Genomic DNA, 23,815 nt, shown 5'->3' with positions numbered 1-23,815 from the left:
TTCCCAGTTTTTCTGCCTATACTGATCTGTTCCTAAAAACACTCCCAACATCTTCAAACCCCCTCTTCCCCATTTAACTCCCCCTGGAAGCACTGGGGGGGCCCTTCCCTGCCAGTCTCCTAATAAATATCCTTCACTCTTTTCCCAATTTACTTTAGCTGACGAAGCCTTTTCGTAAATATTTAAAACATTTTTTAAAATCATTACATCATTATCACTTCTTATAAAAACAGTGATGTCATCAGCATAGGCCGAAAGAGTGATTGGTCTGTTTTCACAACCTTTTACTAAAAAACCTTGTAATTTCTCCCTAAGTTTATATAGTAAAGGCTCAATTGCTAATGAGTACAACTGCCCTGACAAAGGACATCCTTGTCTTATACCCCTATGAACTAAAACTGGATAACTCAACCCACCTCCAACCTTTAACAATGCAGAAGCTCCAGTTTATAACAGTTTAATCCAAGAGATAAAATTCTCACCAAAACCAAAAGCTTTAAGAGTTTCAAATAAATAAAAATGATCCACTTTATCAAAAGCTTTCTCTTGATCAATTGACAGAAAACCCATATCCTCATTACCAGCAGTTGCTAAATTCATTATATCACGCACAAGATAGAGATTGTCCATTATTGTTCTTTTTGGCACACAATACGTTTGGAAATCATTGATAACATACTCTAAAAAATGTTTTAATCTATTTGCAAGACACTTAGCTAGAATTGTATAATCAGTACACAGTAAGGCTACTGGTCTCCAGTTTTTTAACAGTCCTAGGTCACCTTTTTTGGTAATAAAGATAGAACTGCTCTTCTACAACTAGTTGGCAGTTCGTTTTTCCTATGAGAAAGTCTAAAAACATCAAGTATATCATCTTTTAAAATGGTCCAGAATTGCTTATAGAATTCAGAAGGAAGTCCATCAATGCCAGGGGACCGACCATTGGACAGTTTCTTTACCGCCTCTGATATTTCATCCAGTTGGATATCGGCATCAAGCCATCGTCTCTGATCATCAGTAATCTTTGGCAGGACTCTTAGTAGGTCTTCCATGCAGTTATTGTCACAGTCTCTTGCTTTGAATAAATCAGTATAGAAGTTCTTTGCATGATTTCTCATTTCTTTTGGATTTGTTGTTAAAGTCCCATCTGGTAACTTCAAATGTAACATAAGTTTTCTTTCTCCTTCTTTCCTCTCCAAGTTGAAAAAAAAGGAGCTTGGAGCATCCATTTCTCGTAATGAAGAAAAACGGGCTCTTATTAAAGCACCTTTTGCTCTTTCATTGAACAAAGATGCCAAAACAATCTTTTTTTCTCTTAATTGTTCCACTTCTTCTGAATTTTCTTCAATAATTCCTTTTTCGATTTCAGTTATCTCTTTTTCAAGTATTTTAATAGTGTTCTTTACATGGCTATTTGAGTGGGCTGTATAGTTCTGACAGAAAATTCTTATTTGTGCTTTTCCAATCTCCCACCATTGCACTAAATCTTCATAATCATTTTTTTGTTTTTGCCATTTAGACCAAAATAACCCAAATTTTTCACAAAATAAAGCGTCATGTAACAGATTCAAATTAAAATGCCAATAATAACTACAACGCTGTGACTTTTTTAAACTCATTTCAATCATGCACAAATGATGATCAGTAAAACCATTTGGAAAAATATTAGCTTTTAAAACTCTATTAGAATTATTTTTACTTACATAAAACCTATCCAACCTCGCAGCACTAATATGATCATGAGAGGCTTTAACCCATGTATATTGTTTCACTGTTGAATGTTTCTCCCTCCATACATCGGACAATTCATATTTCCTTATAATACTGCTTAAAGAAATAGCAGACTGAGGATACGGTTCTTCACCATTTCGGTCTAATGTAAAATCTAAGGCACAATTCCAGTCACCCCCAAGAACCATACATTCATTATCAAATTTATTTATTTATTTTTTTAATTCACTGGATAATTTTATAAAAAATTCTACCCTTTCTGCTCCATTATTTGGTGAGTAAACATTCATAAAAAGAAATGGAAACTCCATTAGCTCCACTTGTACAATCAGAATTCTGCCCTTATCTATTTCATAAGAAGACACATTAGTCATATTAAGCTTCTTTGAAAACAGAACTGCAACACCTCCACTGAGATTCAAGCCATGACTTAGAAAGATCTCACCCTCCCACCACATCTTCCACTCTACTTCATTACCTAGATCACTATGGGTTTCTTGCAAAAAAAATATATCCATATGTTTGTTTTGAATCAATTCATACAAAGCGGCTCTTTTTCTATAATCCCTTCCTCCATTGATATTAATTGTCCCTATTTTTATGCTCTCCATAAAAAGAGAAAAAAGAGAAAGACAAACAATCAGAAGAGAAAAAAACGAAAACAACACCCTTTGTGACTTAACCATTATGTGTATTTCTTTTTAACCCATTCTTTCCCTTTCCGTAATTTTGACTTTTTTCTGAAGTAGTTCTTTTGAGCAAGCTTAATCTTAATTTGTCACTTGCACCTGACAGCACCTTGCTGTCTCAAACTTATTTGCATTAGATGACAAATGGATCCCTACAACTATTGCCTGAGTATCTACACAATATCACTTTAAACCCCCTAGGGGCTTTTTACCCAAGTGTGGAGTAACAGGCTCCTTCACAACTTTTTTTTTTAATACTGAATTTGAATCGAAACAATCTTCTGTGATGATTTCTTTTCACAAAAATGATGTTGCTCCATTAATATTCAATAAATGTTTTTGACCTTGGTACATTTGAAATGATGCGAAGTGCATGTGATACATAGCCTTATATTAGATAACTTTATTAATTACAAGCATCTATATAACTTGGCTTGAGTTGGATTGAGCAAACTAGCAGTCCACTAGAGAGAGACAACTCACCACAAAAGAAAAAACGGACTTCGAAACCTCTAATAAATACATGCATGTCTGCGACAAAAAAAAGCGGTTTTCAGAAACCTTAACAACCAATGTCAATAGCCGACATATATTTAGCAGTGGTATATTTTATCATCAGCCAATCAGAAGCATGATTACAAATGATAACCCCGCCCATCTCAATATAAGCCTCGTTAGCGCAGTAGGTAGCGCGTCAGTCTCATAATCTGAAGGTCGTGAGTTCGATCCTCACACGGGGCAGGTCGCACTTTTGACAGTTCAGCAATTTAGTTAAGCATGTGTGTCCACGTGTGTAAGAGAGCTTAATGCCGAGTTTACACTACACGATTTTCGCTCGCTGACAGTTTTGTGGAGATCGCCGACAAAAGCCTGAAATCATGGGCAAATCGGAACTCGCTCCCGTGAGTGACAATCGCCGACACGTCTCCGATGTCAGCGAGATATCTAGAATGTTAAATATCTTGACCTGTCTGCGATTTCAAATCGTCAGTGTGAAATATGTTTTGACTGAAACAACAGTAGCGTTGACCTACAGCCAATGAGAGAGCAAGAAACGGGGCACGGGAAGATTTAGTGGGAGGGGTCCTGATGTACCTGCAACAGAACATCAACTAGCATGGCTGCGATATCAAGAAAGTCTCATTTGGCCGAAGAAATGGAGGAACAATTAGTGGAACATTCGCAGGAGCACCAGATTTTTAGTTTCCTCTGAACTGTACCACAACCGGGTGGAGAAAGAGAAGAGTTGGAGAGAAATTGCCAATTCTCTTGGACAGTCAGTTAAGCAAATAGGTACATTTTACAGTAGGAGGTACTTTTTCATATTGTAACCAATAAAATATATGATGCCTTGAGGCGATTAAAAACATATACATCATATTCTGAAATGCATAACATATGATCATGCATTTGTTTTCGTATCTTATATCACTTCTCGTGTGTACTCTGTTAGGCAGTCATCTGGGTAAATAGTAATGTCTTGTAATATGTTCACCCCTATCGCGGATTCGTTGTGTAATCTGAAAACCCTACGACTTAAGTAACAAGACAGACAGTTGTTTAATATGAACGGTACCACCATCCGACGTCTTGGAAAGTCGTGTAGTCATAGGCGGAAATCGCGGGGGGGGTTGGGGGAGTGTCCCCCCCCTAAAATATCATTAAAATATGTGTATTGTAAATAATATAATGATATATTCTTAAAATAATTGTTTAAGAAATAAAATAATACAAATGCAAATGGGGCAACAACAAAAAAAACCTTGGTGTCCCCTTCAAAAATTGCTCTTGAGAATTGTTATGTTTATGACAAGAATTTTGCCTGGAGATATGATGCACAGTAAACTTAAAATAAAGTTAATACGTTGATAAAAAGTAATCAAATATACATTTATTTTATTTTTGTTCTAAAGAGTTCCTTACAAAAAAAACACCCATATCACTCAGTAGGATATAACAATCCTGAAAATGTGGTTACAGCATTGTTCGTTTGATCTGCGGTTAGCATCAAAACAGTGTATTTACAAATGTTTTTTGATAGCGAAATCTGTGTATTATGTATTGTGAATATATCATCGTATTACAGGATTCAATGTATTGGCTCGTTGGTCTAGGGGTATGATTCTCGCTTAGGGTGCGAGAGGTCCCGGGTTCAAATCCCGGACGAGCCCTATGTGTTCTTTTTCCTCGTGAAAATTTTAAAATGTTCATCTTAGAAATTTAAATCAATATTGAGACAGATTTTAACCATAACTCGACGCTCAAGGAGATCAGTGATATCAGAGACGTCAACACTGTATTGCTTGCAAGTACTTCGAGCACTGGAATACATATGAAACCATTCAGAATTGTCAGTAGATGACAAATAACAAATAAAAGTCATCACAATTATTAACCGGTTGTTTGAATTGGCTGATTGTTATTTTGGATGTAGCTTCATCTAAAGATGCTCAATGTACATTATGTACCTGCCTGCTTGAGACAAATAACTTGTGTTGTTTTAAGTACTTCATTATGTAAGTCAATTTACATATAAATGTTAGGCTAAAAAATATATCTTGACTTCGAGGCGTTGTTTAGGTATAAAAAAAAAAGATATTGACCCCGACGTGATTTGAACACGCAACCTTCTGATCTGGAGTCAGACGCGCTACCGTTGCGCCACGAGGTCATTCATTTCCTTGTGTCCGTGTCCGGCATTTCTCTCTCTCTCTCTCTCTCTCTCTCTCTCTCTCTCTCTCTCTCTCTCTCTCTCTCTCTCTCTCAATTCAATTCAATTCAATTGAGCTTTATTGGCATGACTGTGTAAAATAGCACAATGTTGCCAAAGCAATAGTAATATACAAACATATATGTAGATAAATAAAAAAACAAAAAAAAACATTTCCATATTATGCATAAATATATCACAATAAATAAAATAATAAAAATAAAAAATATATATATACAATAACAAAAATAAGTATAGAGAGCAGTTTAATGGAACGGAGGGTTCAGCCCTTGTCCCTCATATGATGGCAGGAAGACACATACTGCGCTGCCAGCTGAACACACTCTTCTTTCTCTCCCAAAATATAACACAGTTTGTTTATGAGGCTCGCTTGTTCAAATTGAGGTACAATCTGTGCTATTTGTGTGAAATAGGCGTCTCTGATGTTTTTATACTTGCTGCACTCAGTGAGGAAGTGCAGCTCGTCCTCTACGGCCCCATCAGTGCAGTGTGGACACAGTCTGAGCTCTCTCTCTCCAACTCTGCCTGTGTCGGCCCGTCTCCACACACAGACTGTGGTCACTAATGCGATACTTTGTCAGGAGCTTTCTCTGACCATAATTACTGATTTCAGTCAGGTATGGTGCCAATTTATAATCGGACTTTATTTTGTTGAAATATTTTAATTTATTTAGTTGTGTGACCTTTATCTGCCAATCGTGTATGTATTCTTCTTTGGTTATTTTTCCCTATTTCTTTTACTTTTGAGTGTCTGAATTGAATTGATGAATTGAGTTGGTGTTTTTCCACTAAATGTAGCATGGGGTCGCTCTCTGTGTGTCCTGCCCTGTATCTGAGAGCGCAGTGATGGTAACTCTCTGTCTGCGCGTCTGATAGATGGAACCAGAACTTCACGGCTCTCTTCTGGATTTCAGAGAGCAGAGGGAATCTGCCTAATTCTGCCCGGCAACCCAGGCTTGGATTGTTCTTGCAGAACTCAAGGTGGAAAATTTCAGCGGGGGTCTCTCTCTCTCTCTCTCTCTCTCTCTCTCTTTCTTTCGTTTTAATTTGTATTGTTTGTATTGTTGTACACTGGAAGCTCCTGTCACCAAGACAAATTCCTTGTATGTGTAAGCATACTTGGCAATAAAACAGATTCTGGAATATATATATATATATATATATATATATATATATATATATATATATATATATATATATATATATACATACATTATAATTTTTTTGCCTATGTGTCAGGGATTATAAAACAGCTGAAATATTATAAAACGGGGCACCCTTGAGTGCATCCAGGACCGTGGCCAGGTCCCAGATCGGCACCGAGGGGGGGCGAGGAGGGTTCATCCTCCTAGCGCCTCTTAGGAAACGAATGATTAGATCGTTTTTCCCTAATGAATGTCCTTTATCAGGATTGTGTGACGCCGCTATGGCAGCCACATAGACTTTGAGCGTGGAGGGTGTGCGGCCCGCCTCCAGCAGCTCCTGCAAAAAGGCGAGTACACTTGGTATCTCGCACGATTTGGGGTTCAAGCTCTTGGTATCACACCAGTCGCTGAACACTTTCCACTTTTGGGCATATAAGCGCCTCGTATATCCCCAAAACTCCACTGGGGAGGTTCTCGGGAACCCGTTGAGGGGCCATGCATGGAGGGCCCACAGATCGGGGCGGGGATGAAAAATCATCCCGTTGGCCTGCCTGAGGAGGTCTAGCCTCAACGGAATCGGCCATGGGGCAGATTGCATCATCTGCATCAGTTCTGGAAACCACGTCTGGTTTTTCCAGAGTGGGGCTACCAGGAGCACTGCACATTTCACTTCCCTGATCCGACTGATGACCTGAGGTAGCATCGCGATCGGGGGAAAAGCATACAAGGGGCGGCTCGGCCAGACCTGGGCGAGCGCGTCCGTGCTTTTTGAAAAGAAAAGGGGGCAGTGCGCATTTTCCCTGGAGGCGAAGAGGTCGACCTCTGCCTCGCCAAGGGTTTGCCATAACCACTGAACCGTCAGGGGGTGGAGAGACCATTCCCCTGGGAGAACATTGTCTCTGGACAGCATGTCCGCCCCCTGGTTCAGGGCGCCTGGCACATGCGCTGCTCTTAGCGAGCGCAGGTGGTGCTGTGACCATAGGATGAGCTCCCTGGCCATAGAGTGCAGGGAGCTCTATGGCCAGAACGGGCGTGCGCGCCCGAATAGAGAGCGCGCGCTCTGATGAGAGGCGCGCTGTCATCTGCACTGAGTCTAGCACTATTCCCAGAAAAGAGATATTCTGGCTGGGGGATAGCACGCTCTTTGCAAAATTGATTCTCAGACCCAGGCATTCTAGATGGCTGATAATCCAAGATCTGTGCGTCGTTAACTGATCCTCTGATTGTGCTATGATTAGCCAATCGTCGAGGTAATTCAGTATTCGCACTCCCGCTGTCTCAGGGGAAAGTGCAGCGTCCATACATTTCGTGAATGTACGGGGGCCAATGATAGGTCGAATGGTAGTACTGTGTACTGGTATGACTGTCCCTCGGCGAATCTCAGAAAAGGCCTGTGATGAGCGCTATCGAATGTGAAAGTAAGCGTCTTTCAAATCCACTGATAGAAACCAATCCTCGGGCGAACTTGCGCGAGGATATGTTTGGTCGTTAACATTCTGAACGAGCCGAATCATTAAAGCTTTGTTCAGATGTCTGAGATCTAGGATGGGGCGGAGGCCACCGTCCTTTTCGGACGAGAAAATAGCGGCTGTAAAACCCGCCTCGCTCAAGAGGAGGAACAGTTTCTATAGCCCTTCTCTATCAGTTTGAGCACCTCGGTGCGTAGAACATGTGACACATCTTTCCTCACTTTCGTCTCGACCACCGCTGAAAAGCGGGGCGGTCTGCGAGCGAATTGAAGTGAGTAACCGTGTTTTATTATGTTCAAAACCCATTTCGGCATGTCGGGGATTTTTCCCCAGGCTTCTGCTCGCACAGATATGGGCTGAATGCTGGCTGGGGGCCTGTCGCAGTGACGTATGGGCCCCACCGGCAAATTGCCTTGTGCTAACACAGAGTCTACAGCTCTCAGAGGCGCAGGTGCGCGCTGAGCAGCCGTGTTGAGTGCCGAGTGCAGGGGTGCGTGTGAGAGTACAGGTACGCGCGCTATCTCCGAGATGCTCGCAGCATGAGTCGGAGAGATGCTTGAAACTGTATGAACAGAGTTTTGTGGTGGGGGTGCATACATCGTAATAGGCACGCGCACCACATTCATAAAGCTTCCCGCATTTAGCGGGGAGTTTCTTGGCTCGCGCATTGCATCTGTGATGCTTGCGGCATGAGATAGAGAGCTGTTTGGAACTGTATGGGCAGCGCTTATGGGTGGGGGTGCATATATTGTAGTAGGCACGCGCACCACTTCCATAAAGTCTTCCGCTCGTGGCGGGGATTTCTTGGCTATGCATACAGTGTTTGTGTGTAGGGGTGCGTGCAGTACAGCAGGCACGCGCGCTACATTTATAGTATTTCCCGTTTTTACTGGGGAAGTGTTTATAACTGTGGGAACAGTGCTTGTGTGTAGTGGTGCATACATGACAATAGGCACACGATCTACATTTTTGGGACGTCCAGCCTGAACTGGGGAGGTATTTGGCACTGTTTGGACAGTATTGATATGTGGGAATGCGCACTTTAGTGTGGACATGTGAACCCTTAGTGACACAGGCAGAAAATGACTCTTCGTGATTTCTGTGTGTCGCCGTAAAAACGGTGTTTGATTGCAGGTGAGCGAGTTCTATGACTGGCCCATTGACTGCTGTATAGACATTTCCAGCCGCCTGTAAGGGGACTGGGTAATGTTTTACATGTTTGAGAGAGAGTGGTCCGGCTTTTGCGAGACACATACTCTCTCTTTTTCTTCCTATTGCTAGGAAGACTTACGAGGCTCCGGGTTCAGTGTGATCTTGGGCCGAGGACCTCGTTGCTCATGCGGCTTTCTTCGGCCAGCGGAACGCGAGCGGCGTCGAGCGTCCTTTTCAGGTCTGCTCCTTGGCTGGGAGACGGGAGGCGGCGCCCTGGCTCGCTGCTGCTGCTGAGGCGGTTTCTGAGACGAGCTGGAGCGCTTGGGCAGGAAGTGATGCATAGCCTGCGAATCCTTCCGGGCCTCAGTGAAGCGCTCAGCGAATTCTTTCACCGCCGGTCCGAACAGGCCGCTCGGAGTGATAGGCGCGTCAAGGAATGGCGCCTTATCCGCGTCCTTCATCTCCGTTAGCGTCAACCACAGATGGCGCTCAAGGACAGTCAAGTTAGCCATGGCCCGGCCGATGGATTGGGCGGTGGCCTTTGTGGCTCGCAGGGCTACGTCCGTGGCGCTGTGCAGGTCCTTGAAAGCCTCAGGTTCAGGTCCAGACTCGTCCATGGTGCGGAGAAGTTTGGCCTGATAGACTTGTAAAACCGCCATTGAGTGAAGCGCTGACGCAGCTTGGCCGGCGGCGGCGTATGCGTGACCGGCGAGAGCTGAGGTGGATCTGCAGGGCTTCGAGGGATGAGAAGCTTTGGCCTTCCATCCAGCAGTGGAGGGTGGGCACAGATGGTTGGCCACGGCCTCCTCGAGGGGCGGAGTTGCCTCATAGCCTCTTTCTCTCGCGCCGTCCACTGAGGAGAGCGAGGAAGAAAAAGAAGGCTTTAGGCGAGCAGAGTGCGGGGCTTTCCACGACTTCGTGAGTTCGTCGTGGACTTCGGGGAAGAAAGGAGAGGGTCTCTGTCGGGGGGCCTGCCGGCGCCCCTGCAGGAACCACTCGTCCAGCCGGCTGCGGGCGGGTTCTTCTGGAGAAGACCAGTCGAGCCCGAGGTCTTCCATGGCCTTGGACAGGATATGGACGATCTCAGAGTCCATGCTGGTGCCCGCGCTCGTGTCCGCTGATGTCCATGGCGCGGGGTCGAACGAGCCCGGCCAGTCGTCGGATGCAGCGTTAATAGAAAGGCTGTCATCCTTTTCATCGTCGTCCCCTGGCGTGCCAAAGCGAGACGAGACCCACCGCTCTGTTGGAGGGGTGCAGGTCCGCTCTCGTGAAATGGACTGGCGGCGGGAGATCTCTGGTAGCGGTGGCGCACGCTGGGACCAGGCGTGGCGTCACCGAAGTCTACATGCTCCAGCAGCCTCTGTGAGCGGCGCTTTTTCTTGCGCGGCTCGAACAGAGGTGGCAGCACGGTGGAAGCAGGCTCATTTGCGGCGAAGCGGCAAAGCGGCGCGCAGCTCGGCGAGGCCCAGGGAGTCGCGTTCGGGGCATCCGCCCTGAATGAGTGCAGCTTCTGCGTGGTCCGGTCCCAGGCAGCGAGTGCAAATGGCGTGCCGATCTCCGTCAGGAAGAGGGCCTCTGCACGAGGCGCAGGCTGAAGGCATTTGAAACAACACCTTGAAAAATTACTCTTCTACTTTAAAAGCGTTGCGGGCGGCGCTTGCAGTAAAGGATATGCGATGCGCGCCGGATGGCGTAGCAGAAGGCTTCGAAGCGGCTGAAGGCGCCGGCGTCCTCTTAGCAGTCCTGCTGTAGGCTTTTCGACGGCGGGCGAAAGACTCCAACAATCCGGAGGATCCAGCGAGAGAAGGTCTTCGCTGAAGGAGATTAAATCTAAAGGAACTTCGCATGACGGGGTGCCCATTATATAGCCTGGCTATGCTAATTTCGGCGGGCTCTGAGCGTCGCGACGCGAGCGCGCGCCCATTGGTCGCAGCGTTCAGAGTCGCCCCGTCATTGGTTCGAGCAGTTGCCGCAGCACAGCCAATGACCGAGCTGCCTCGATCATTACTGTCTGCTGTGCAGCTGCAATGCATTTTACATAAAGACTTCAATATTTCTCGAGAAACAGAGTTTTCCCATAGCGTAAGCTACTTACGCAATAGGAGAGACCTCTCGATAGGGAACTCGTGTTTAGACAGACCAACAATATTTGGATATTTATTTGTCATTCTTCATCTGGAACTCTGCAGTAGACAGTGTGTTTCAAAAGCATAGACAACTTGATATATTAAAATATATTATTTCACAGAGAAAGCATTAAAAGCAAAAGATTACATGTTTACTGATAGTGGCACCTGGTGGCCAAGGTTGGTACAGCATTCCTTTTTTTTTTAAGAGAGAAAACAAAATGAAGAGAGAAAAAAAATGTTGAAAAGAGAAAAAAAAACTTAAGACAACTCAGGAAGGAACTGAGACAACTGAGCTATATATATATATATATATATATATATATATATATATATATATATATATATCAGTGACTGAGACAGATTTTTTTTCCACCTTTTTTTTCTCCACCTTGAGCTCAGTTAGGTTACTACATATGTTAAACTGAGAGGATGCCTATAAGCATCCTTCAATCTATATATATATATATATATATATATATATACTGAGCTATATATATGGAGATATATATATATATATATATATATATATATATATATATAGTCACTGATATATATATATATATATATATAAAGTTACAAATAAAAATGTGAAGGAACAAAATGTATTTGGCCAGTACGGGTATCGAACCCGCGACCTTGGCGTTATTAGCACCACGCTCTAACCAACTGAGCTAACCGGCCACGACGTGTAATGACTTTCAAAATAATTATTGACTGAGGAGTTTATAAAAAGTTATCGATTATAATACATAATATTGTCCTTAAAGACATGCCAGTCTATTGCATACTGTGACAACTCAAAAACAAACAGCCAAAACCAAATAGATTTCAACTAGTGTTTTTCTAGTACCGAATTAGCAATTTAGCATGATTACTCAAGGATTAGGTGTTGGAGTGATGGCTGTTGGAAATGGAGCCTGTCTAAATTTAATCAAAAATGACTTTTTTTCAAATAGTGATGGTGCTGTTTTTGTACATCAGTAATGTCCTGACTATACTTTGTGATCAGCGGAATGCTACTTTGGTGAATTAAAGTAAAAAGTTCCCTTCGAAAGAGCAAAATCTGTCCATTATTCCAAACTTTAGATTTTTTTTTTATTGACAATGACACACATACAATAAAAATACACACTGTAAGGCACTAAGGTTATTTGTCAGACATTCTGACAGAGTAAAAATAGCTTCAAGAATTCCACTGCATATCGGTTACTGGGTTAGGCTACTCGTGCTTATAATTGCCAGAGGTTCGCCTTTTGTTAAAGGATTAATAGAATAAAAGGTTTTCACTGGCATGCCATAACATGCATCCATATTCTGAATGATCCTGCAGCATTGTCAGTAACTAATCTGTAACTTATTTAGTGGATGACACTTGTATGAAATGTATCTATTTGATTAGCCTACTGATAGTATAGTATATTTTCAATATTCTAGTAGGCCTATGTTTTAATATATCAAAATACATATATGAGTTTCCAGGCCTTTGTGTGACCCAGGAGAGAGCATGTGAGGTCACTAAAAGTGTTGATGCTGCAGAGAACACAAAGAATGGTATATAACCTTGAAAAACAGGTGTATGAGCTAACAAAAACAAAATATGAATGGTGTCTTGTATGATATCTTGCAGCTGGTGTTTTTCTGCCATGATGTTTTTCTTGCTGCCATGATGTTTTTCTTGATGAGCTAAAAATCTGTGGAGCTTGCATTTTCTTTCATGATAATGTGAAGGAACAGACAAGGCCGCGAAATAAACAAGGCCGCCTTACTGTAAAGGTTCCCATGAACTATGACATATGTCCAAGATATGTGAAGTTACCAGCTGATGTATGTTTTCTTTTTAATAGATAGGCGGGGATTTTCCACCAATATTTAATTAATGAAGGAGATAAAACATATTGGTGGCGAGGGAGAGAGACAAGGGCAATAATCCCATTGGTCAGAGATAGTGGGTAAAAGATAGCAAAAAGGTATATAACTGAGAACTTAGGAGGATAATGTCAGAACGGACAGCTGGCCGGTCTCATGTTTGTTGGTGTTCAATAAACTACAACTTTGGCATCTGGAACTCAAGACTCAGAGAGTTTTCTTACAACTTAGAGAGATTCATCGCAGTTTTCTTACAACTTAGAGAGATTCATCGCGATATTCCACGACAATAGCAACTTTTTCGGGTTTTAATGTCCAGCAAGAAACATAAAAGAGCTGGATTTTTCATATAGGCTAATATTATACTTTTTGTTACAATAAGTCGCTGTCCTTATGTGCATATCGCGACCGCCTCCGGGAAAAGTCCTTGTTCTCCCAATGGCCAGTCCACCCTTGGTTGACAGCAGCCGGCAGGAATTTCTTGTCACTCCATTAATCCCAACATTGGAAAGCAATTGGTCTAAATTTGTCCAAAAAAGACGTGATCCACAGGCTTATTGCCTTATAGTGCTGTCAATCTAGAATGGGGCGGTAGCTGCCAGCCTACCGGACCGTGCGAGGCGGTAAAGCGCACGTCCGACACCGGAGGAGCAGTTGGAGCCGTTTATCCTCTCCCGGCTGACAGCTTGCTTTGGAGAATTGCTCACCTCACACATTAAAGTTTGTTAGAAAAGATATTCGTGGAATAATGCCGGAAACTAAAAAATTCTTCGAGAACCTCGCTGGAGCAGGGAAATGCATTGGCGTCCTGACAAGCGGTGGAGATGCTCAAGGTATTACTATTATTATTAGATATATTTTTCGGCTAAGACGCGCCGATATAAACGATGTTTGTTCTATCTGATTAATCTGTTTGCAGATTAATTGTTGTTGGAAAAACGGAACCAGTGTAACAGATAATAAAATTACTACTACGCAGTTTCGGGCTTTAAACCCGACATTTTTACGTTTATTCCGAAATGTAGGCTACTTACGTATAAACTCGGAAAACGGCATTAGAATATGATTTGATTATAAAGATTACAATGGGTTAAAACACACACAAGCCTTTGTATCAGCAAGGAATTTATGCATAATTAAATTAAATTAATGTGAACTTGTTTCGCTGCAATATGGAGTTTCCGTCTCGCGCTCCATGACTGTGCGCTGTGCGTAAACATGACAACGTGTAAATACTGGGTGCGCTCGCGCAACTGGAATAATATGACGTCACAACTACATGACGCAGAAATTGCGTTACGTAATAATACGTGTCGTTCTCAAACTTCATGCTCGCATTGGCGTTTGTATTCGGGCGAGTACTTTTAAGAATTAGTTATCTGTGTTTTCTTCCTCACCCGAGTTGCCGTGCATCTTTCGCCTATATGGTGCGTGAATGTCAAGTTGAAGTAAGCGAGCGCGCGCCTGCGTGATGGCTGGCAAGTTGCAGCGCGAGATCTGACTCTGACTCCCATGATGTCGTGATCAATTGGGGGGAAACCCAAACTGCGTCCCCATGGAGAGTGGAGTCAGAGGCCAGAGGATGTGCAGTTCTGTCCAAAGGACCGCTGCTGTTTTAACCCTTAGGTCTTTTATTCCATTGTGAATAGAGATGCTTGTTAGAAATGTTTGCCCTTTGATGCTGTTTTTTATCCCCCTTTCCCCCCAATTTGGAATGTCCAATTCCCACTACTTAGTAGGTTCTCGTGGTGGCGCGGTTACTCATCTCAATCCGGGTGGTGGAGGACAAGTCTCGGTTGCCTCCGCTTCTGCAACAGTCAATCCTCACATCTTATCACGTGGCTCAATGTCTAGTTCACCCAAAAATGCAAATTATCTCATCATTACATCATCACTCACCATCATGCTATCCCTGTAGATGGATTACCAACCGGACCAATGGTGCCAGTGCTTTAAGTTTGCGCAATCCAGTTTTGCGATCCCCCGCTCGAAAACCCATTAACAATGAAAACACTTTTGGCACACCCCTCCTCCGCTCAACACCCCCCAAAAAGCGGCCCTTGGAGGTAATCCCTCCCTGCATCCCAGATGTGTATGACTTTCTTTCTTCTGCTGAACACAAACAAAGAGTTTTAGAAGAATATAACAGCTGTGTAAGTCCATACAATGCAAATTAATGGGTGCCAAAACTTTGACAGAGGCCCAGTGAACCGGACCCCAGAGAACCTTAATACGGACCTGGTAATGTATAACCACATTTGGCCAAAACGAAGATTCGTTTTTAATTTTTTTGTTTAATTCGGAGGTTCACAACAGAGAAATCAGGTATGGCATGAGGGTGAGTAAATGATTACAGAATTTTGTGTGAACTATTTCTTTAACAAAGTAACTACAATAAAGAGCACAAATCATGTTAGTGATTTGCCACTATCATGCCAGATAGTGGACTAGGCTTCAATAGCAGAAACCCAGGTAAATAATAAAATATGTACTTGTTTTGGAGTTCACTGAAAGAGAAGGATTTAAAGTTCCTCCCAGAGTTTTCACTTTGACCCTTTTTTGTTCAGCTGTGGCCCTGATGACACTATGTTTCCTAGCAACGGTCTCCAGGCAGCAGCTCTCCCATCACTTTGGTTTTGGCTAAACTCTAGCCTCAGGGGAAGAGATGCTTGATTCAGTTACAGTCAACATAGGAACATACAGAGAGCAGAGCCCTCACCTCACCTCCCTTCTTATATTTATGTGCCCCCCCCCCAAACACAAAAACACCTTCTTGTGTATGTTTGTGTGTGCTATGCACGTGTTTTGTATTATAACACTTTATGAGCCTATAGGACATCTTCGTTAAAGGCCACAACATTATTGTTAAAAATGTATTTCTCTTGTTGATGTGTGAATATTTGAGAATCACCCTTTCGTTGTCTCTATCTCTGTCTGTCTCACTCCTGCTCTTTCTGTGTTGTTTTTTCCCTCTCCCTTCAGGCATGAATGCTGCTGTAAGGGCAGTGGTCAGAATGGGGATCTATGTGGGAGCCAAAGTTTATTTCATTCATGAGGTGAATCTGAATTCCACAGATCTGCATCTTTATATAATTTTTTTATTAATATAGTATTAATTTTATAAATACTATGTATTTTTATAGTCCATTATTTAAAGGTGAAGTGTCTAATTTTGAAGTGGCACCACTAGTGTCGCCAAATGGAATTGCAAAAAAATATCTTCAACAGGTGTCTCTGAACACTCCCCCCATCTGCCATTGATTGGACAAACAAATAGTCCTGCCCCAAACTCACACTATTGACTGAGTAAAAAGGTGCTTTTTCACCATTGATCCAAACATTTCAGTGTCGTTCCGTACTAATCCAGGCTTGTTGGCACAGATACAGTTTCTTTTTCCACAGTAGTGCTGCAAATTCAGGATTAGAATGGACTGACTGGGCAAGTGACCAATCATACAGGAATAATTTGTAATAGACACGTACCATACCCAACTTAGTCTCAGTTTTGTAAACATACTTTTAAGTACCGCATTCTGTGTTTCGCTGCAGTTTCCTGGTGAATTTTATTCAGCTCTCATTTGCTTTTAGTTCACTATTGGTTAGGGTTAGGGTAAAGTTTTTGGTTAGGGAGTCACGTTTTACTCATTAAAACCTCCATCTAATAGTCACCTTAAAACCTAGTCTGATTACGACACCATTTTGCTCACACTGGGAAACTGCAGCGAAACTTGTAATAAAGCATATCATTTCATTTTCCAAAAATGTTGCCAGTCACGTAATGTTTGTGAGATCAGGCTAACCAAACCATGCTGAAGTGGAAAGGCTTCTGGAACCATTCCCCACCCTGCTTAGGACCATTGGGGCGATGGTGGAAAAGAAATTCATGACAAGCTTGTCAGTATGCAATGTTTTGAAAGCATCACAGAGCCACAGTGTTTAATTAAACTTGTGAATGAATGGTTTACTTAGAGTTTTCTCTTCATTTTGAGCTTGAATATATTTTTACATCTGAAAAATAGCGCACATCACCTGTACTGTTTCAGTGGAACACTATGCCAACAAGTGCCATTGTCTTTGTGTATTTCAAGGGAGGAATATGAAAGCCTCTGACAGATACAATGGTGTCCACTCTGTGGTTACATTGGAAAAAGAATAAAAATGAATTTTTGTTGTTACAATTAGTGGGTTCTTTCTCAGGGTTACCAAGGAATGGTGGATGGAGGTGACAACATCAAAGAAGCATCATGGGAAAGTGTTTCCAGCATGTTACAAGTGGTATGCAAATTGTCAATTTTAATTCTATTAGGTTAAATTCTAACACAGTTTCAAACATAGAGTAGATGTTTTGCAATATTGTTGCATCAGCATTTTTTAAGTATGCTGCCACAATGCTTGCCGCTCTCTGCTCACAGGGTGGCACTGTGATTGGCAGTGCACGATGTAAGGATTTTCGCTCCCACGACGGACGTTTGCACGCAGCTTTAAACCTGGTGCAGTGTAGCATCACTAACTTGTGTGTGATTGGTGGAGATGGCAGTTTGACCGGGGCTAATCTCTTTAGGGAGGAGTGGAGCGGTCTATTGGATGAGCTTGTCCAATCAGGTAACAAAGTAGGAGGAGCTTATAAATGTTAGGAATTTTAGGATATATTTTACAGTATCTAATACCATAATATTAGTTACATTCTACTGTGACTTTTTCTCCCATTTCTTCTCTTTTAATCTACAATTGCCAACTTATCATTGCCGTGTGTTTATCGGTCTGTCTATTTCTTTTCCTCTCCTAGGTCAAATCAGTGAAGAGGCGGCCCAGACTCATTCTACACTGCATATTGTTGGGATGGTGGGTTCTATAGACAATGATTTTTGTGGGACAGATATGACCATTGGCACTGACTCAGCACTGCACAGGATCATAGAGGTGGTGGATGCAATAATGACCACTGCACAGAGGTATACACAAACACCAATCACCCCACCATCCACTTTCTAACACTGCAGGGAACACCACTCAATTCAACCTTAACATTATTTTAAAAAACATCACCCACCCTAACCATGTCCATCCTACAACAGATGCCTCACACCCTCTTCATCCCAAATACAATTAAATTCGACCACATAACTATGCTTTTGTTCACTGAAGGCCTCTCTTCAAAGATAAAGTCAGAATGTTGTTTGTCTTGTAGCCATCAGAGGACATTTGTGCTGGAGGTCATGGGGAGACACTGTGGGTAAGACGCTCCTATAGAAACACTCCAAGAGGGAAAATAATTATTTAGAATCAGCATTAATTCGATTGTGTGAGTTTGTGTGTGCTCGCACATGTGTGTGTAGGTATCTGGCTTTAGTCAGCGCACTTGCGTGTGGGGCTGACTGGGTGTTGATTCCAGAAAAGCCTCCCAAAGATGGCTGGGAGGAACAGATGTGTCATAAACTATCAGAGGTAACACACACACACACACACTTATACAAATACATGCATACTGCCATGCCCAAAGACCCAAAGACATGTCCATACACCAGTATTGGGGATAACTAATTAAACAGTGCCACTACTAACTTAACTGCCTTGGTCACACTTTATGATTAGGATGTACAGTATTAGTTGACATTCTGGTACCGTACTAAATTTTTTTTCTCCCCAATTTGGAATGCCCAATTCCCAGTGTTCTCTAAGACCTCGTGATGACGTAGTGACTCGGCTCAATATGGGTGGCGGAGGACGAATCTCAGTTGCCTCCGTGTCTGAGACAACCTTTTTCTGCGGAGACATAGTGCATGTGGAGGCTTCACACTATTCTCCACAGCATCCACGCATAACTCACCACGTGCCCCACTGAGAGCAAACCACATTATAGCGACCACAAGGAGGTTACCCCATGTGACTCTACCCTCCCAAGCAACTGGGCCAATTTGGTTGCTTAGGAGATCACTCATTATGCCCTGGATTCAAACTCACGACTCCAGGAGTGATAGCCAGTGTCTTCACTCGCTGAGCTACCCAGGCCTCCGGAACTGTACTACATTTATTTATCTTGGTTCATATTAATTTAAATATGTACTAATACATGTTTTTACATTTAAAGTTGTATACATTAACATTAGTTAATACATTATGAACTAACAATTAACAATTTAATTGTTAGAAATTCACAGTTATCAATATTTATAAAAAATAGTGCTCATTATTATTTAATTATATTTATGCATTAAAGGAATATTTCCAATATTTACAATTCTTTCATCATTTACTCACCCTTAGGCCAAACCAGATGTGTGACTTTCTCTCTTCTGCAGAACATAAATGAAGATGTTTAGAAGAATTTCTCTGCAGTTTTGGTCCATACAATGCAAGTGAATGTGTGCCAGAATTTTGAAGCTTCAAAAATCACATAATTCAGCATAAAAGTAATCCATAAGACTCCAGTGTTTAAATCAGTGTCTTCAGATGCAATCTCACCCCCTACTGGGCAGGGAAAATAATTTCTACCAAAAAAGGACTTAAAAATTGATCTGTTTCTCACCATATCGCTTCTAAAGATATGGATTAAAACACTGGAGTCATATGGATTACTTTTATTATGTCTTTATGTGCTTTTTGCGCTATCAGGTGTTTGGCACCCATTCTCTTGCATTGTATGGACCTACAGAGCTGAGATATTTTTCTAAAAATCTTCATTTGTGTTCAGCAGAAGAAAAAAGTAATAAACATCTGTGATGGTATGAGGGTGAGTAAATGATGAGGGAATTAAAATGATAACTAATGCTAACAAATGTAACAATATAAGTGTTTTAAAGTGTAACCACTAAATATTTCTGTTGCATGACAGTCATTGAAATTCATACATTTTTTCAGTGTTACTTGAGTGTCCAGATACTTTTTGCTACTGTTCATGTAAACACTTTCACGAAATACAAGCTCACTGCCACAGACACACACACTGCACAAACAAGTCTTCCAGTGTGTGTCCTGTTGTGCAGTGTCGTTTGCGTGGTTCTCGTCTTAATATAATCATAGTGGCCTAGATATGGAAACCCCATTAGCTCTAATACAGTGAAGGATGTGAGTATCTCCTATTCACACAAGTGTGTATGTCTACTTTATGTGTGTGTGTGTATATGTGTGTGTGTGTGCACTTCTATTCCCTTGTAGAACCGTGCTGATAAGAAACGTCTTAACATCATCATAGTAGCTGAAGGTGCTATAGACCAAAACAACAAACACATAACCACAGACTATATAAAGGATGTGAGTAATGCACTTATACAGCCCTACTGCCCTGTCTGCTATAATCATGCACATGCATCATGAAAAATCAGCTTCTCCATGCACTCCTCCACTCTCAACACACAATTTCAGAATGCTGGGGTGCTAAAGTCTGGGAGTAGAGGGTATGCTGGGAAACTGGAGTGATAATTGTCATGAAACTATATGGCTGAGCTCTTATGTTGTAGTTTAATTGTTAAATATCTGAACTGGAAATGGATAGGTTGTAGGGTCGAACCCCATAAGGAGCAAATTACCATTGCCCCTCTGTGGCGAGGAGGAGGGTGGAGCTGGGCTGTGAGGACATGCTCTCAGCCCTGAATCGGGCTAATCAGCCTGGATGGGAATAAAGACGAGCCAGAGGCACCAGTTCGGGAGGGAGAGAGCCACACTTGGCCGCTGTGTGTGTGTATACACACATGCTTATCCTAAATTGTCCCCACAAGGATAGTAAAACCTGAGATCACCTACCTTGTGGGGCCCAGCCAGCGGTCTCCATGAAGGAAATGGCTTATTAAACACACTAAACAATTATTTTTTAAAATGCAAAAATGTTTCTGTGAGGGTGAGGGTTAGGTTTAGGGGTAGGATTAGGGTTAGAAGATAGAAATGATCGCTAGATCTGTATAAAATCCATAAAATGTATGGAGGTCTATGGAGAGAGCCCACAATGATATAAAAACAAGTTTGTGTGTGTGTTTGTATGTGTGTGCGTGTGTGTGTATTTCAGTTAATCTATGTTATTAAAACTTACATTGACTATTCAGCCAGTTCCCGCCTCCTCCTTGCCCACCATACCATGTTACATCCTGTAATAAGTGTCCTGCAAGGCACTTTGTATAAGGCATGAGTTAAATGTTAGATGAGTAGTAAACTAGAGAGGTAAAGTTTGTCAAGACAAGCTTTGATGTTGGCTTGATGAAGCTTGACAGACTGTAACATACAGTCATATAAACACATCAAATAGAGAAAGAGAGAGAACAACTTACAGCAGATCAAAGGCATTTTGTGGGTTTATTTACATTCACATTTTTGACAGATATTGTTTGAATTAACAAACATTCAGTTGGCCCATTTGAACATTCCCATCGATTTTTCAAATTTTTGAAAACCGTTCCTCAAATCATTTAGAAAAAATATAGCACACTGTTCCAGAACAGTCTGAAAGTCTGTGTCTATTTTGGTGGATATTTTTCACAGACTGTGATGATGCGTTTCTGCCTTATTTTGCAGCATAAACCTATTTTTTTTTTTAATGTTATTAATTTTTTAAATATTGAGTGTAAATTTAGAACATTATGCTTATTGGTATATTACCCTGAAATTAGTTAAAAAAAATAATTACTACAGTTGTGAGAGGGGTTCTATTACATCTGCTGAGAGAGTGACAGTAAATTTGGCATCTTCTCCCATTTTACTGTCTTAATCCACCGCTTTCTATTTTTTTCCTCTTCTGGAAAGTCAGTCAAATGTAATAGTGGATTTTTTCTTGAGAAAATAATATTTGCTGTGATCTCTCATTCACGTTTACTTCTGCATTCCAAAACCTGGAGTGTAAAAATGGTCTATAATAGTGTGTTGGCTTTGTCAAGCCAACATGATTAGATGATCTGATCTTGAGGTATCCCAATGTGCACACTGCTGTTGGACTGCAGTTTCCCAGCATGCACTTTTCTGAAAACAGGGTTCATTCCCTCTTAAAATTCCTGTATACCTTCTCATCAAAAACCAGAAACTCCAGAATAATTTTTGTCATCTGTGTTTTACCTATTCCACAGTAAAATTATAATTTTATGTTTTGGATTTGATTTTTGAGTTAATCTTTAATTTCTGTGTGATTTTTGATTGTTCGTTGTGTTGTTTACCTAAATGTTTGTATTTAATTCACACACAATTTTCCTCATAACACTCATGTTTGTGGTTATGCTTGCTGAGCTTGTCATTAGAATAATTCACCATAGATATGCTGCACGTGTGCATGTATGCTCTTCCTAAGTCTTTACACTTTTTAATTAACGGTGGAGTTTTGGGGTTAATGTCCAAGTTATGTCTAAGATTAATAAAAAAATAATTGATAATAAATTCTTAAATTATTATAAGAACTTGACATCAAACATTTCATTAAATTCATGACCTTGCTGGATTTGTGTTTGAGAAACCGTAATGTTTCTGTTGAAGTTATGATGATGCATTGACACTCTTCTACAGCTGGTGGTGGGGTGTTTGGGGTTTGACACACGAGTAACCATTCTGGGTCATGTCCAGAGGGGAGGAACGCCCTCTGCCTTCGACAGGATTTTGGTATGATCCTGACTCAATAAATCCTGACTTTAATGATCAGTTTGAGTGATGATAACTTCACTCCCCTTAGTTTTACATCTTCTGTCTTCCTTTGTAGGCCAGTCGTATGGGTGTGGAAGCCGTGCTGGCTCTATTAGAAGCATCTCCTGGTACTCCGGCATGCGTGGTGTCTCTATGTGGTAACCAGGCAGTCAGGGTGCCTCTGATGGAGTGTGTTCAGATGGTAAGAAAGCATCTATATTGATTTTGTCATAAAAAAATGTATGGTCATTTATTTTAATCCAGAAAGAAATAACAGGCTTTTGTCCGAAAACATTGTTTTACTGGAAAAAAAGGGCAATAAATGCATATGAATAGGGTATTTCTACATCTCTAAGCTCATTTGTAACATCGATATAGCAATATGTATCAGTATAAAGTTAAATAATACTGTAGTATCCAGCAAAATACAAAAATATAGTTTAATGTTGTAGTATGTAAATATAGAATAACCATGCAGCTTTGAATCAATAGTTGGAACAGTCAGTCAAATGTTTGTTTTCTACTTTAAGACAAAGCCTGCACAAAACTTTTATTTGGTGTCTTGGTTTACTTAGAAGTTTTCATTCATTGTTTGTCATAATTTAGACCCAGGAGGTACAGAAGGCCATGGACGAAAAGAGGTTTGAAGAAGCAGTAAAGCTGCGTGGCAGGTAAGCCATAAAAATCATGATTTTAATTTGTATTCTTTTAAAGCAGATGTCTATGTCAACTACATTACAGTATATCTTAAAGAGACAGTTCACCCCAAAATGGAAATTCTCTCTTCAATTACTCACCCTCATGCCATCCCAGATGAGTTTCTGCTGCAGAACACAAATTAAAAGTTTTAAAAGAATATCTCATCTCAGTCCATTCAATGCAAGTGAATGGTGGCCAGAATTTGTAATCTCCAAAAATCTCAGAAGGTCAGCATAAAAGTAACCATATGACTCCAGTGGTTTAATCCATGTCTTCTGAAGTGATATGATAGGTGTTGGTGAGAAAATGTTCAATATGCAAGTCCTTTTTTACTATAAATCTCCACTTTCACTTTCACATTCCTCTTCTTTTGTTTTTTGGCTATTCACATTCTTAGTGCATATCTGCACCTTTTGTTAAGGGCTGGGCTAAGGTGGAGATTTATAGTGAAGAGGACTTAAATATTGATCTGTTTCTCACCCACACCTATCATATAACTTCTGAAGACATGGATTTAACCATTGGAGTCGTGTGGATTACATTAATGCTGCCTTTATGTAATTTTTAGTGATTCAAAGTTCTGGCCACCATTCACTTGCATTGAATGGACCTA

The 23,815-nt window shown here is 41.3% G+C and overlaps 1 protein-coding gene and 4 non-coding genes across 5 annotated transcripts in view; 3 read left to right on the top strand and 2 right to left on the bottom strand.

The window, feature by feature from the left end:
- The first annotated feature begins 3,088 nt into the window (after positions 1-3,088).
- On the top strand, positions 3,089-3,161 carry trnam-cau (transfer RNA methionine (anticodon CAU)). Its single transcript has one exon. It is a non-coding gene; the product is annotated as a tRNA-Met (tRNA).
- A 1,358-nt stretch (positions 3,162-4,519) lies between these two features.
- On the top strand, positions 4,520-4,591 carry trnap-agg (transfer RNA proline (anticodon AGG)). The gene has a single exon. It is a non-coding gene; the product is annotated as a tRNA-Pro (tRNA).
- A 428-nt stretch (positions 4,592-5,019) lies between these two features.
- trnaw-cca (transfer RNA tryptophan (anticodon CCA)) lies at positions 5,020-5,091 on the bottom strand. Its single transcript has one exon. It is a non-coding gene; the product is annotated as a tRNA-Trp (tRNA).
- Positions 5,092-11,653: 6,562 nt separating this feature from the next.
- On the bottom strand, positions 11,654-11,727 carry trnai-aau (transfer RNA isoleucine (anticodon AAU)). The gene has a single exon. It is a non-coding gene; the product is annotated as a tRNA-Ile (tRNA).
- Positions 11,728-13,525: 1,798 nt separating this feature from the next.
- Positions 13,526-23,815, top strand: part of LOC127644590 (ATP-dependent 6-phosphofructokinase, platelet type-like) — a 30,649-nt gene continuing 20,359 nt past the window's right edge. Inside the window, exons 1-11 of the mRNA XM_052127833.1 lie at positions 13,526-13,745; positions 15,895-15,968; positions 17,110-17,187; positions 17,325-17,514; positions 17,699-17,864; positions 18,101-18,145; positions 18,249-18,357; positions 20,068-20,163; positions 22,390-22,482; positions 22,580-22,705; positions 23,110-23,174. Of these exons, the coding sequence (XP_051983793.1) occupies positions 13,661-13,745; positions 15,895-15,968; positions 17,110-17,187; positions 17,325-17,514; positions 17,699-17,864; positions 18,101-18,145; positions 18,249-18,357; positions 20,068-20,163; positions 22,390-22,482; positions 22,580-22,705; positions 23,110-23,174 (1,127 nt within the window). The 5' untranslated portion in view covers positions 13,526-13,660. The remainder of the gene's footprint in view (positions 13,746-15,894; positions 15,969-17,109; positions 17,188-17,324; positions 17,515-17,698; positions 17,865-18,100; positions 18,146-18,248; positions 18,358-20,067; positions 20,164-22,389; positions 22,483-22,579; positions 22,706-23,109; positions 23,175-23,815) is intronic.

The sequence above is a fragment of the Xyrauchen texanus genome, chromosome 6, assembly GCF_025860055.1.
Source record: "Xyrauchen texanus isolate HMW12.3.18 chromosome 6, RBS_HiC_50CHRs, whole genome shotgun sequence".
Taxonomy (NCBI): Eukaryota; Metazoa; Chordata; class Actinopteri; order Cypriniformes; family Catostomidae; genus Xyrauchen; species Xyrauchen texanus.
Note: the sequence above shows the minus strand (reverse complement) of the source record. Positions and strands in the feature narration are given on the sequence as shown.